Genomic DNA, 12,718 nt, shown 5'->3' with positions numbered 1-12,718 from the left:
TTGGTTCGTCATGTGACAAAGATGAGGCATGCATGTGATGTGTGTGCAAACATGCATACTCATCCATCAAATTGGGAGTCCACCATTAATATTTGATTTACCCATGAGGATGGGTTTAAGGTTAATACTTATGGTTCAATGTACAAATAGATATAGAAAGTTTGGATCGGAGTTGGTCGTGAGGATTGAATGCTTACATACGAGCAAAGGAAATTGGGTTCTCAAGGGTTCAATCATGATGATTCAATGCACATACAGATAAAGAGAACGAGAGTCTAGGTTAGGCGTTATGATTTAATGCACACATAGAAAAAGACACTCGGATTCGGGCCCGATCATTATGAACACAAAGAAAGACAAAACATGGGCAAACTTTAAGTTCAAACTTCACACCATAAGGTAAGGTTAGGGAAATGTTAAGTGCATAAAAGTGAGCACTTGTAAAGAGCTCTCTCTCTCTCTCTCTCTCTCTCTCTCTCTCTACACAAACACACACATATATTTATGTATCTCTTACACTCATTTTATTCCTGATCAAAGAGGCTTCTCTTTCTCACTCACTCACACACACACACACTCTCTCTCTCTCTACTCAATTTCCTCTGCCTCTCACACTCCATGGCTCCTCTAATGTTGGCAATCCTCATCACATTGTCTTGTAATTATCGTGGTGGCTTTGTCCACGGAATCGAAGGTCACGTAAGCCTTAAACGAGGTCATCGGGGCACCCGGCTAGGTAACCGAAGACAAGGCCATTGGGAGACCGCCCACGCAACATTCTACGGCGGCGGTGATGCGTCGGGAACCATGGGTATCTAACCAATTCATCTTCTTCTCTCATTAGTATATGAGAGTATATATGTACATTACACATAATCATGTAGTTAGTGACAAGAATTACATGTTTGTTTGTTTGTTTGTTTCATTGTTGCTGATATTACACATATACCTGGTCACAATGCTCAAATGTAGGTGGCGCCTGTGGCTATGGGAACTTGTATGACTCGGGTTATGGAACCAACACTGCGGCATTGAGCACCGCATTGTTCAACGGGGGCCTATCTTGCGGGGCATGCTTCGAGGTCATGTGTGCCGATGACCCGCAATGGTGCTTGCCTGGCAAGACCATTGTTGTCACCGCCACGAACTTTTGTCCACCCAACAATGCTCTCCTCAACACCGATGGGGGTTGGTGTAACCCTCCCCTCCGCCATTTCGACATGGCGGAGCCCGCATTCCGACAAATTGCGGTCCAGAGAGGAGGTATCGTGCCCGTAGCTTACCGAAGGTATTATATGCATAAGATCTACTAGGTTGGGTTTTTTTTTTGGCCAGTTTGTGTATTTTCTTTTCTTCAATTTCTGTTGTACTTGAATAAATTCAGCAGTAACTGCTTTTTTGTTTGCCGGGAGACATTGAATTATTGCTGTTTCGTCCTCTCTCATTTGTGGGTTGCTTTTTCTTTTTCAAACTCACCTTTCGCGCTGTAGATTATAGGCATGTATGCATGTGTGTGTGTGTGTGTGTGTGTGTGTGTGTGTGTGTGTGTGTGTGTGTGTGTGTGTGTGTGTGTGTGTGTGTGTATGTATCATGTATGTATTTATGTATGTGTGTGTATATGTATGTATGTATGCTTGTGTATGTATGTATGTATGTATCCATGTATATGTATATGTATCTATGTATAACGTATGTATGTGTATTTATGTATGTATGTATGTACTACATGCATGCATGTAGATATCGTGGAGTGGAACAGACTGATTCACATGTGTAAATGTGTGTAAGTATCTATGTGCCTTGTACATTTCAACAGAGTAGCATGTGAGAAGAAAGGAGGGATTCATTACACGGTGAACGGACATGTGTACTTCAACCTTGTCCTAATAAGCAATGTGGGCGGTGCCGGGGATGTCCATGCGGTCTCAGTGAAGGGCTCTAACACGGGTTGGCAACCGATGATGAGAAATTGGGGCCAGAATTGGCAGAGCAATGCGGCACTTTTCGGCCAATCGCTCTCCTTCCGCGTAATGACAAGTGATGGGCGCATCCACACCGACTATGATGTTGCCCCCTCGAACTGGCAATATGGCCAGACCTTTGGGGGGTCTCGCCAATTCTAACTTCGGAAAAAGATTTCCGAATTCGGGTTAGGGTTCTGTGGTGGCCCTAACATTTTTTATTTTTAAAAGAGCCACCCGCTCCCTCTCGAAATTTTCGGTGAGAGTAGATCTGTTTTCCTTCTGGTATGTCATAAATTGTAGTTGTAGGTACTGGGGTGTTCCTGTTTGTAGAAGTGGTGGCCTATTTTCGTTTCCACCCGCTGCACTCACTTTTCTAATGTTGTACCAATTTTCGAATGAACTCCATCCATATACATCTTGGGCATAATATGTGCGCGCCTCTTATTTCCATGTAACTTATTTTGGTAGTGAGTTGTTTGTTGGGTGATCTTAACAAATTCAATTATAAAACCCAATTTTAATTGAATAAGAACTTCTCTCACTAGAATCCTCTTGACGAAACGAAAGAATTCTTCGTATTCGCATTGCTGTTTTAGGGAAATCTAAAAGTTAATGTCTTTTGTAGAATGATCCCAACATCAATCCCATTGATTAATATTTGAACTCAGTACCATTAGTTTGTAAATTGCAAGGCTCATGTTTATGTGTAACTGTAATCTCAAATCAAGGAAAATGGTGACTTGTAAATATGAGGTCATAAGTGGCTTTGCTGATGTCTAGCATCCTGGCTAAGAAACCTTAAAATGATGTCTATAAGCTATATACAAAAGATCTTATAAATATAGCTAATAAAAATGTGAAAATTTTCCTAGGATTGACTGCCCTGGAAGTAACACCATGGTTACTACATTTGTGATTTATGTTATACAAATGCAAGATTTATCGCAAGCTTAAGCTAGCCATAAGTAGCACGTGAACTAAAGATTCTAGAACTTTAAGCTCAAGAGCGATGGGCACATATTCAAAGTTCTTAGAGTTCCACATATCTCAAGAAGTGGGGGTAACCTTTACCGAAGGTTTCAAATTCCTTGAAAGCCCGATCCAAACCTTCACATGAACACATCATATGTTCTGCATATTTTCTCCTCAGAAATTAGAAATCTACATCTGGCAGCGACAAGAAATCAAGTTTTTCTATGCATTATGGCAAAGAATAATGCAGTAACATAAGCTAGTTTGCTAAGATTAATCTCCAATGGAGCCAAGAGCAGATCACAATGAGCTTCCTCAGAATCACAGACAATGATCGTCTCTGTCTCCTTTCGCTTCCTTTATTTTCTATCTTCAGCATGATCTTAGAATTGCTTTGGCTTTGCAAACTCCACTGATCTTCTCAGCATCCTCCCTCTTTTCTGCATTTGTAATAGGGCATTAGGGCATGTAAGTATATGTATAGCCACCATTGCCACACTTGATCACGAATTTATCTGAGCATAAGACTGTTGTCCCGTTTGTATGTCCCCATGCATTCTACATGCAGTTAACAGAGGGAAACAACTTGCATTAGAACTATGTAATTGTGGAATTGATCTAAGATAATGTGTAGCTTCATCCACACACCCAATCACGCCTAAGAGGTCAACCATAGTTGTCACGTTCTCAATACTTGGAATGCCAAAATTTGTCATGTTCTTGGAAATTTTAATACCTTCTTGTAGCTGTCCACTATGGCTGCATGCATTAAGAAGACTTGTTAATATTATATCGTTCACCTTCAAACCTTGCTTTTGCATTTTCTCTAAGCATTGGGTAGCAAGTGACAAATTCCCATGTTGGCAATACCCATGGATTAATGCACCCCAGGAAGCAAGATCAACAAGTGAAGAATCATAAACACTCAATACTTGCTGTGCCTCATCGAGACTACCACATTTCGCATACATGTCTATGAGGCCATTTATTACTGCTCTGTCGGATTCGAACCCAAATTTGACAATTTTGGTATGTATTTCCCTACCTTGCATTAAGGCTCCAATGCAACTACAGACCTTTAGAATACATGAGAGTGTAGATTTGTTTGAAGTAGATGCACCCTCCTTACTCTCCATTTCCTCAAACATCTTTAGTGATTGATGATTATCACCTATTTCCACGAAACCGGAAATGATTGTACTCCAAGATACTATGTTTTTCTCATGTAAACCATGGAAAACCTTACATGCATCAGTTATTTGTCTACACTTAGCATACATGTCTATGATCGAATTGTTAAGTGTAACTTCATTGTAATCAAGTCCACTCTTGAGAATTTGATCATGGACAACTCTTCCCTGTCTTAATAAGCATAGGCTAGAACATGCTTTCAAGACACACAAATAAATGACTCTATCAGGCTCCAAGCTGGCGGCATCATGTTGCATGCTCTCAAAAAGTTGAAGAGACAAATGGCCATGTCCTTGCTCTGCAAGGCCACCAATAATGGCCGCCCAAGTTACAACATTCCGCTCGGGCAAATCCTCGAAAACTTTACATGCTTCTGCAAGGTGCCCACATCTAGCATACATATCCACAAGAGTGCTGCCAACAATCACACCTTTTTCACACCCAAGTTTCACTATCTCATTTTGTAAATGCGTACCCTTACTTAAATCACCAATCATCCCACATGCTTTGAGTGAACAAACATAAATCGTGTCATTAGCTTTCATGCCTTCGTTTTCCATTTCCTCTAGAAGATGAAGAGCTGAATACCCATCTCCGACCTCTACATATCCTCCTATCATCACACCCCAAGAAATGACATTTTTCTCAACTAAATTATTGAATGTTTGTTGAGCTTCCTCTAGACGTCCACAATTACAATACATATGAATAAGAGTGTTGAGGAGGGAGGAATGATTCGATTTGATCATCTCGACAATAACCAATGCATGTAGCAACATTCCTTCTTCTATGGCTTTGGCATGACTACACGCTTTTAGTAAACACAAGACGGTAACATAGTTGGGCGACACATGAGCATCGTGCATTCTTCCAAAAATAGTAAGAGCACAAATACTTTGCTCCTGCTGAACATATGCAGAAATCATGGAGGTCCAAACAACCACACTTTTCTTGTTAGATGAACCCTCAAACACTTGAGAAGCTGACTCTAAGCACCCACATTTTCCATACATATCGATGAGCGAGCTTCTCATGAAATCATCAATGTATGTACCAGTCCTCGAAACAATATGGTGATGTATGGATTTCCCATGCTCCAGGGATTGTAGCTTGGAGCACATATTCAAGACGGACGTGTATGCGTACTTGTCTGGTTCCACACCATGCCAGATCATGATATAGAACAACTCCAGAGCTCGGATGTTTTGTCCGGCAGATGAATGGGCGGACATCAATGCACACCAATCGCGAGGGCGAGGTTGTTTCGGGATCATGCAAAACATGATATTAGCTTCAAGAATAGAGCCACGCGAAGCAAACAAGTGAAAAAGCTCCGAAGCATCGACGGGGGAATAAGAGATGCCATGGTACATCATCCCCATGATACTATGTACATTTGTAGCCACATGTAAGTGCTTGTAGATAGCCCGGATTGAAAGAGTAGTGGAAACACACCTCTTTCCTCTTCTTTTGCAATGGTGAAGCAGAATGCCACAAGTTCCTCTGTTCTGCCACATTTGATTCTGCTATATGGATGAAACAAACAGAAGCATTGAAAGAAGAAGAACGATTCGATGATGAGCATGATTGATTCTGTCGTGCGGGTGCAGATTCGACGGCACATTAAATTAACAGAAGGATTTACTGATGAAGAACCTCTGTTATTGTTAGAACTTAGATAGGTAGATAGATAAAGAAAGCCACTTACTCATTTCACTTGATCCTTTGTTCTATGGAAGGACCGATCGATCCTCTGTTCTATCGATAGTAGACCAATCAATCCTTCGTTCACCACCGACTCGGATCGCTCGATCATTTCTTCGCCATCGATAGATAGATATTGCATTGAATCCCTCGATTCCTCTGTTCGCTGCCGATGGATCGAGTCGAGTCGAGTGTCTTGACGATGTGATCTTCTTTTGATCGACACCGATTTAATGTCAGATGGCTCAATCTTCTGTTCGTTGCCGATACCTAAAGTCATATCCCCACTTCACGCGATCTTCTATCGATTGTCCCAATTTTTGAAACTTTCTCTCGCAATGCATCAATAGATCCATCCATGAGTGATGTTTATGACTCCGGCTTGGCTTGGGGAAAGATGTGGAGGTTCACATCCCACTTGTCACATACATACATTGCACCAAACTACGTAACTTTCTTCTTCTCTGTACGAGAAAACCACACACACTTATACATGCAAAGGCACTTTGGCCTATACAAGTTACTAAGTTAGTGAATTAGATAGAGTCTTGTACTCTATTACCATGCTCCACCTTCAATCACGGCTTCCACATATTGTGAATCCAACCCTGTCTCTACGAGCATTTCTCTCGCAATCACAACATGCCATTTCATGAGATATAAATGGCAACATACAAACCTCATGTCTTGATTTTATCCACAAGGTTCTTACATTGCCATTTATATATCTCAAGGTGTTGGTAACTAACCTATACTTACGTAATCATATGGGCGATAAAGTTTCGCCACATAAGTGGAGTGAAACACGAAGAAGAACCTAAATTGAAAGGCTTCAATATTGTTCTTTTGACCACTCAAAAATGGGTGAAATCTAAGGAAGTATTGATGTAAAAAAATTGTATGAAGAGAACTTGCTTCTAAGTGCTCATTGTCGGTGAGTGTTAGCTATGTCGATAAAATGTTATCTACTAGGTCACCTTCAACACCTACTAACATATCAACAATAAACCGAATTCTCTCAGCATCTCTATGAGGCCGCCTTCAACACATCACTGGCATATCGATGGAGCAAGTTATGAAGAAGTATAGGAAAGTGATGGCTCAATTTATGTCAACAATAAACCGAAATCTCGCCGCTTCTCTACCAAGGAAGGCCTATTAACACTTCACTAGCATATCAACAAATAAATCGAATGCCCTTACCCCATGCAAAAGGTGTGTGTGTGGTATGTTTTGGGCAAAGGGGGGGTAGATTTAGGTTCATAACAAAATGGAGGGGCATTTAGAGAATTAGGAAATACCGAGAAAATCATAACGTAATATGTATGTTACACATAGTACGTAAAATTCGTTTTCCTACGTTGGAAAACGAATGCGAATGTTATTCAAACATTCTTGGGTTAGTATGGTATTTATCATTCGTTGAGGGTGTTTTTTCTTACGCGAATGTACGTATGGTACGTATGGTTCATACTATGTATGTATATATGCATAGATAAAGCTATCAGAAAGAAGAAGAGAGAGAGAGAAGGAGAAGGAAGAAGCCATGGCGAGCAGGAAGAAGAGAGGGTTAACGAAGGTGAGTGGAGGAGATGCCCCTTGGAGGGCACCCCTGGGTGAGAAACCCATCCCTAGAATCTCATCCCCTCCCATCCTCTCCATCCGTGCACCTCCCAACTTCAGCTACGCCGTCAGCATCATGAAGGTAAGGCATATTTGGAACTTATCATCATCGCCATCGTCTTCATTGATTCTCATCATCAGATACAATTTAGATGCATAGTTAGGTCGATTTTATTCGCGTCCTTGGAGCTCTTTTTATGACCCATGAGACCAAAATTGGAACATTTTTAATTACTGTCTTGTGTGTATGTGTTTGTGTTTGTGTGTGTGTGTGTGGAGTCCAGATGTGACTCTGGGTTGAAGCAAGGTATGCATTTGTTTATTTTGTTAATTAATTTTTGTTTTCCTTGGACTGGTTATCATTGGGTGGAGACCAGAAGATCACGTGTTTAACTCCAATATTCCACATGGTCAGCTAATAAATTCGTTATATTTGTGGAAAATGAGCCCCCTATACATGGGTTAATAGAAACATGGTTTATCAACTAGGGTCAGAACAATACAGAATATAGAGATAATATTGATGATGAGAATACAATTGTCATCTAGAAAGAGACATGACGATGATGATCTATTATCATCCACTGGGTGCCGAACTGATCCATGGAACCTCCAAGCATTCATAAAGTACTAGAAATAATGGGCGAAAAGAAGGACCTGAGGTGAATTTGAAAAGGAAAAAAATACATTCAAATTCGTAACTATGTGTCACATTTGCCAAATGTAAGAGTGGCTTTGTCTGAAGTTGTAGGTACATCTCTTTACACTCCCTATCCCATTGATTTTGGGTCATATTCCCGAGAAGGTGGCATCTTGATGGTGTGTGGTATGGAAACCTATCGATGGCAGATGTATGGAGTATAGTAGAATATCGGGTGGATGACAACATCAATGGGTGTGGTTGATATAGATGGTGGTTTCCTTGATGGATGCCTTGACTATAATCAGGAATAGAATAGAATAGATATTTTATCATTCATGATGAGGCCAATTTTGATCTATGTGACCAAATCAACATAACAACTTGTATGTGACTCCTTTCTAAGAAGGGTGGTTAAATCTCTTGATCTGAAAATAATGCATGCACATATATTCTCACTATGCTTGATGGAAATTTGAGTATGAAACTCACATTATCATGCCTGTCTAACAAAGCATCATATTTCTCGCAAATTACCTTATATGCTGAGCATGCAATAAGTAGGTAATATTCATCCTCCTCTAGGTTTTCATTGCATACCTTGCATATCGTCATTTTTGCGTGATGATTCCATGATGCTACCTCGACACCTAACTTGTGTGAACGAGTTCAAAGAAGTGTCAAGGTTCTCCGAGAGCCAAGGGTAATACGGGCAGTGAGATGCGATTAGATACATTCTGGCTTTTTTTTCTTTGTATTGGGGCCAATATTCCAAATTTGACATTTTAGCAACTTGCTGCTTCATCCTTAGTACCTCTAGCGTCTATCCCCAATGATCACATACTTCTTAGCATCACCTGAGAGCTCCAATAGATCTTTTACTCCCCATCTCTTAAATGTTTTCATAATGTCAAACACCCAACCAGATGAGATGATTTTGCTTTTATTAGTTTTTCGTACTTTGCATCTTATGTTCCTAGCTTGTTTGTGCAGTCTATGACCAGGCATATTCATGACTTTTGTGATATATTTGTATACTCTTTGCATGGCCAGTACCTCTATGGGCCAAGCCTGTTTCTAATAGAATATGAGAGAGAGAGAGAGAGAGAGAGATTTGTCTGAATAATTCCAGCACCCTGATCCTATTGGTATGGAGCTTGCTAGTGAGGCTTACATTGAAGCTGCTGGACCAGATTGTCTTATCCCAGGTCAAGAAAAGCCAATCAGAGTACTGGGACTTAAGGTACCGATCAAACATTTCTGGGTGTTTCCTTTATTTGAACTTTTGTATTGTTTCTTCAAGTAAACATAATCCTTGTTAATCTGAACTTTTTGAAAAAGGTTATGCATCTTGTTCAAAGTGTGTCTTTAGCAGACAAAGTGGCTGTTGGATTATGCTTAACATTCTGTTGTTAGGTTTGAGGAATTAGAAAACAGTGCACACACATATGTGCTGAACATTTTGGGTGGTGCTTTGAGTATGGCTTGTAAGTTCCGATGATCTTTGTGAATTGCATTATATGCTCATTCTGATGATCAAGTGAGATTCACCCTCCACAAAGTCTTCATTACATACCTTGCATCTTAATTTGCACACATGACTATTGACATGGCGCAACATTACTAAAGGAAAACACATGTAATGATCATATGGTGGCTTGGTTTCCTATCTATAGAACTAATCAATTCTTCGTTAAACGTAGTATGTGTCACATGTTGGAGTTCCTTATACAAATGTTTCATATTAGATCTGCAATTGGAGGCATCAATTCAGACATCTAAAGGAGATAACATGTGATCTTTAATGTTCTTGCTAGACCATACATTGGTCAAATGTGGTTATTGTCATTATATGTACGTTTATCAAGAATAGCTTAACTAGATTTTTACTGTAGAGTTAAAGTTTCTTTACTTCTTCTTATTTTATGTATAAAATAGGGTTTCAAAGACATCTCAATATTCTATGACCGGAATTTACTAAGATCTGCAGTAAAGACTTTTTGTAGCAACTGAAACATCAATATTTAAAAACTTCCACTCAGAGAAAATTAGCAAAAAATTGAAGAAAGGCGTGAAATGTGTTTGCAGCATATATATGCATGAAAGCATTGATTTATAATTGTGATCTGAAATTTAGTAGGAGAATATGTACAGAAACATCAAAATATAAAAGGAAGATAGTATTCCTAGAACTCCATTAAGAGTGGATACAAAGCATGGTCTAGCTCAAGGTTCAACATCAGTGCAGGGCAGCATATGTCAACAAACACTGGAAACGTTGGGAAGAGATTGCAAGCATAAGGGTTGCTATTCACATACTCATGTTATTAAATATATATTAATGTGACAGTCCCATAAATGTTAATTTCAATGCTAATGGCTGGTAATGTTCACATATTGCTACCCTCTCTGAAATGCAAATATGCCCATTCCAATTTTATAACTCCGTTATCCTATGGTGAAATGCATCTCCTCTCTTGACATTGGTCCAAGTAAGCATAGTTGCTGAACCGCTCCCTGGGTCCTGTCACTATGCTTACTTCTATCAGAGTAGATAAACCCAGGTTATATTGGGAATCGTGGATTCACTCGCTTACAAATTTAGCCACATACAACTATCTCAATGCTAGAGATAATCACAGAAGTAATCTACTTTAGATACAACGGAACTGTTCTGGTCTGCAATTCGGTTTACCATCAATGTTGCAGGTACTAGTTGGGTTACTGCTTCTACTAGTATGCTTTTACCTTAGTCTTTCAGGGAGATGCCAGATGGTCCCCCCGGCAGGATATCTGATAATTCATGACATCATGTGCTGCTATTGGTGTGGATCGTGTACTCATTGGAATTCAGAAGTACTGTTGAGGTCATGGCCTAGCTCTTCTTTTTGGCCCCAAAGTGGACATTCCATTTGCTTTCTTTTTCTAGAGCAGTGTGCTATTGTGCTCCATTTTCTCATCTAATATGGGAAGGTTTTACTAATAATATAATTACTAATTTAGAACAAGACAGATTATGATGTGGTGAAAATGTATTCAAACTTTACTGTTTAATGGATCATCCCAATCTCAAGAGCTCCCATTTTAGCACAACCTTGACAAGTACAAGTTGAGGTAACATGATACAATATGCCATCCTTACTGGTCATGTAGACTTTGTAGTCATGAATAATACATCTTTTAAAAGGAAAACACCTTATCCTTACCTCCTGTTCCCTGTTGCTATTGTTGTTTCCATCACACGTTACTAATAACTATCTATATGGCTTAACAACTTCTCTATGCGTAACTCATGACTATTTGCAATCACAGTAGTCACAATATTTTTAACTAAGTGTTCAAAGACTGGACAATTGTCCTAGTCAGTGTGAATCATGTTTTGGGAAATGTCTACCATTTGATTGAGTCTTGAGATAATCTCTTTTGAATGCTTCTAGTTCATCTGCAGATATACTGTGGTATTGGTCTTTTTATTTGACAATTGTTGTGGGTTTTCACATTGCGTTGAGGTTTCATAGTAGTAATATTATGCATTACAAAAGAGTGGAATCTCCTCCTTTATTGCGATAATCATTTTGCTATTATTATCAAATATATGTGCAGTTCAGGTTCTACTATGACAAGTTTGACACAACAAATTGAGGAAAAACCAATTTTCTAATTGTTGTGAGTTTTGTGGGTATTTCCAGGTTTGGCCAATTGACACGCCAGAGGTAAATTTCAAGGCATTAGAACCGATTGGTCGTGAGCTGAAGACATTCAGTAAGGTAGGCTGATTTAGTGTTAATATATCTTGTGTGGGTCTAGTTTGTGTTCTATTTTACTTAAAAGAAAAAGCACCAAAATACCCCAACTTATTTGGTATTTATGATAATACACATAACTTTTTGGAAATTACCAGAATACTCCTATGTTATTCTTCTTATTTGAATGTTTTATCTTAGATCTAAGTTAATTCCTAATTCATTGATACATTCGCACATTGTGATTTGCGATGTTGCTTTTTTGCAGATGGTGGATAAAGCTTTTGACATTATGCAAGCACCATTCAATGAAAGATAAATTGTGTGTTTTCTCTCTTCTTGTATTCATACTCTTTTTATATAGTATATGCATAGAGTGATGGCTTAAAATTGTAGCTTTGTTATTGGAAAGTTAGAAGAAATATCGACAAGATTCGGAATGATTTTATTTTTGAGGTATTCTTGAAAAGAATTGAACAATTTGTATTTATTTGAATGATTGATAAAACTCATTCTGAAAGAAAACACCTTCAATGCTTTTTTCTACAAGTTTTTATTTTTATTTTTAGATCATTGTGGTGTGGCTATAATATATTATTAATGAGCATGTAATCCATGTTACTGTAGGTGGTAAGTTGGCCATGTGTTTGGTTCATTGATGTTCAACAATGAATGAAGATGTACTGTCCCTGGATTATAGGAGTGTAGGAATCTCAGAAGACACAAAGTGGGCACAATAATGAACTAGAATGGTCTGAAACACATAACATTGCCCTTTGTATGTCTCAATATCTAACAATCCATCAGGTCACACAATGGAGTGAAGGAATTTTTATCAACAATGTTTGCTCGTATCTCCAATGATCACTCGCTTTTTCATG

General features: G+C 39.0%; 3 protein-coding genes across 3 annotated transcripts; 2 read left to right on the top strand and 1 right to left on the bottom strand.

Annotated features, from left to right (window-relative positions):
* Positions 1-551: 551 nt before the first annotated feature.
* Positions 552-2,134, top strand: LOC147865615 (expansin-A10-like). Its single transcript, XM_087318470.1, has 3 exons — positions 552-811; positions 973-1,288; positions 1,817-2,134. Exons 1-3 carry the CDS (start codon positions 619-621, stop codon positions 2,121-2,123), a joined length of 816 nt encoding a protein of 271 aa, XP_087174596.1. The 5' UTR covers positions 552-618; the 3' UTR covers positions 2,124-2,134.
* Positions 2,135-2,287: 153 nt separating this feature from the next.
* Positions 2,288-5,786, bottom strand: LOC147865614 (pentatricopeptide repeat-containing protein At4g04370-like). The gene has a single exon (XM_087318469.1). It carries the CDS (start codon positions 5,642-5,644, stop codon positions 3,440-3,442), a length of 2,205 nt encoding a protein of 734 aa, XP_087174595.1. The 5' UTR covers positions 5,645-5,786; the 3' UTR covers positions 2,288-3,439.
* A 1,557-nt stretch (positions 5,787-7,343) lies between these two features.
* Positions 7,344-12,386, top strand: LOC147865613 (uncharacterized). Its single transcript, XM_087318467.1, has 4 exons — positions 7,344-7,536; positions 9,227-9,337; positions 11,784-11,861; positions 12,106-12,386. The coding sequence occupies exons 1-4, from the start codon at positions 7,378-7,380 to the stop codon at positions 12,154-12,156; spliced, it is 399 nt and encodes a 132-aa protein (XP_087174593.1). The 5' UTR covers positions 7,344-7,377; the 3' UTR covers positions 12,157-12,386.
* The last annotated feature ends 332 nt before the right edge of the window (positions 12,387-12,718 follow it).

This window comes from Azolla caroliniana, unplaced genomic scaffold, assembly GCF_043228905.1.
Source record: "Azolla caroliniana isolate FFs.n. ecotype wild unplaced genomic scaffold, voAzoCaro1.0.p SCAF_4, whole genome shotgun sequence".
NCBI lineage: Eukaryota > Viridiplantae > Streptophyta > Polypodiopsida > Salviniales > Salviniaceae > Azolla > Azolla caroliniana.
The sequence above is the reverse complement of the archived record's forward strand: the minus strand, read 5'-3'. Positions and strand labels throughout refer to the sequence as shown.

Excerpts from the sequence above, each read along its gene's own strand:
- LOC147865615 (XM_087318470.1), top strand. The coding sequence starts at position 619 with ATGGCTCCTCTAATGTTGGCAATCCTCATCACATTGTCTTGTAATTAT. Across the intron at positions 812-972 it reads TGATGCGTCGGGAACCATGG|GTGGCGCCTGTGGCTATGGG; the intron begins GTATCTAACCAA and ends GCTCAAATGTAG. Across the intron at positions 1,289-1,816 it reads GTGCCCGTAGCTTACCGAAG|AGTAGCATGTGAGAAGAAAG; the intron begins GTATTATATGCA and ends ACATTTCAACAG.
- LOC147865614 (XM_087318469.1), bottom strand. The coding sequence starts at position 5,644 with ATGTGGCAGAACAGAGGAACTTGTGGCATTCTGCTTCACCATTGCAAA.
- LOC147865613 (XM_087318467.1), top strand. The coding sequence starts at position 7,378 with ATGGCGAGCAGGAAGAAGAGAGGGTTAACGAAGGTGAGTGGAGGAGAT. Across the intron at positions 7,537-9,226 it reads ACGCCGTCAGCATCATGAAG|CACCCTGATCCTATTGGTAT; the intron begins GTAAGGCATATT and ends GAATAATTCCAG. Across the intron at positions 9,338-11,783 it reads TCAGAGTACTGGGACTTAAG|GTTTGGCCAATTGACACGCC; the intron begins GTACCGATCAAA and ends GGGTATTTCCAG.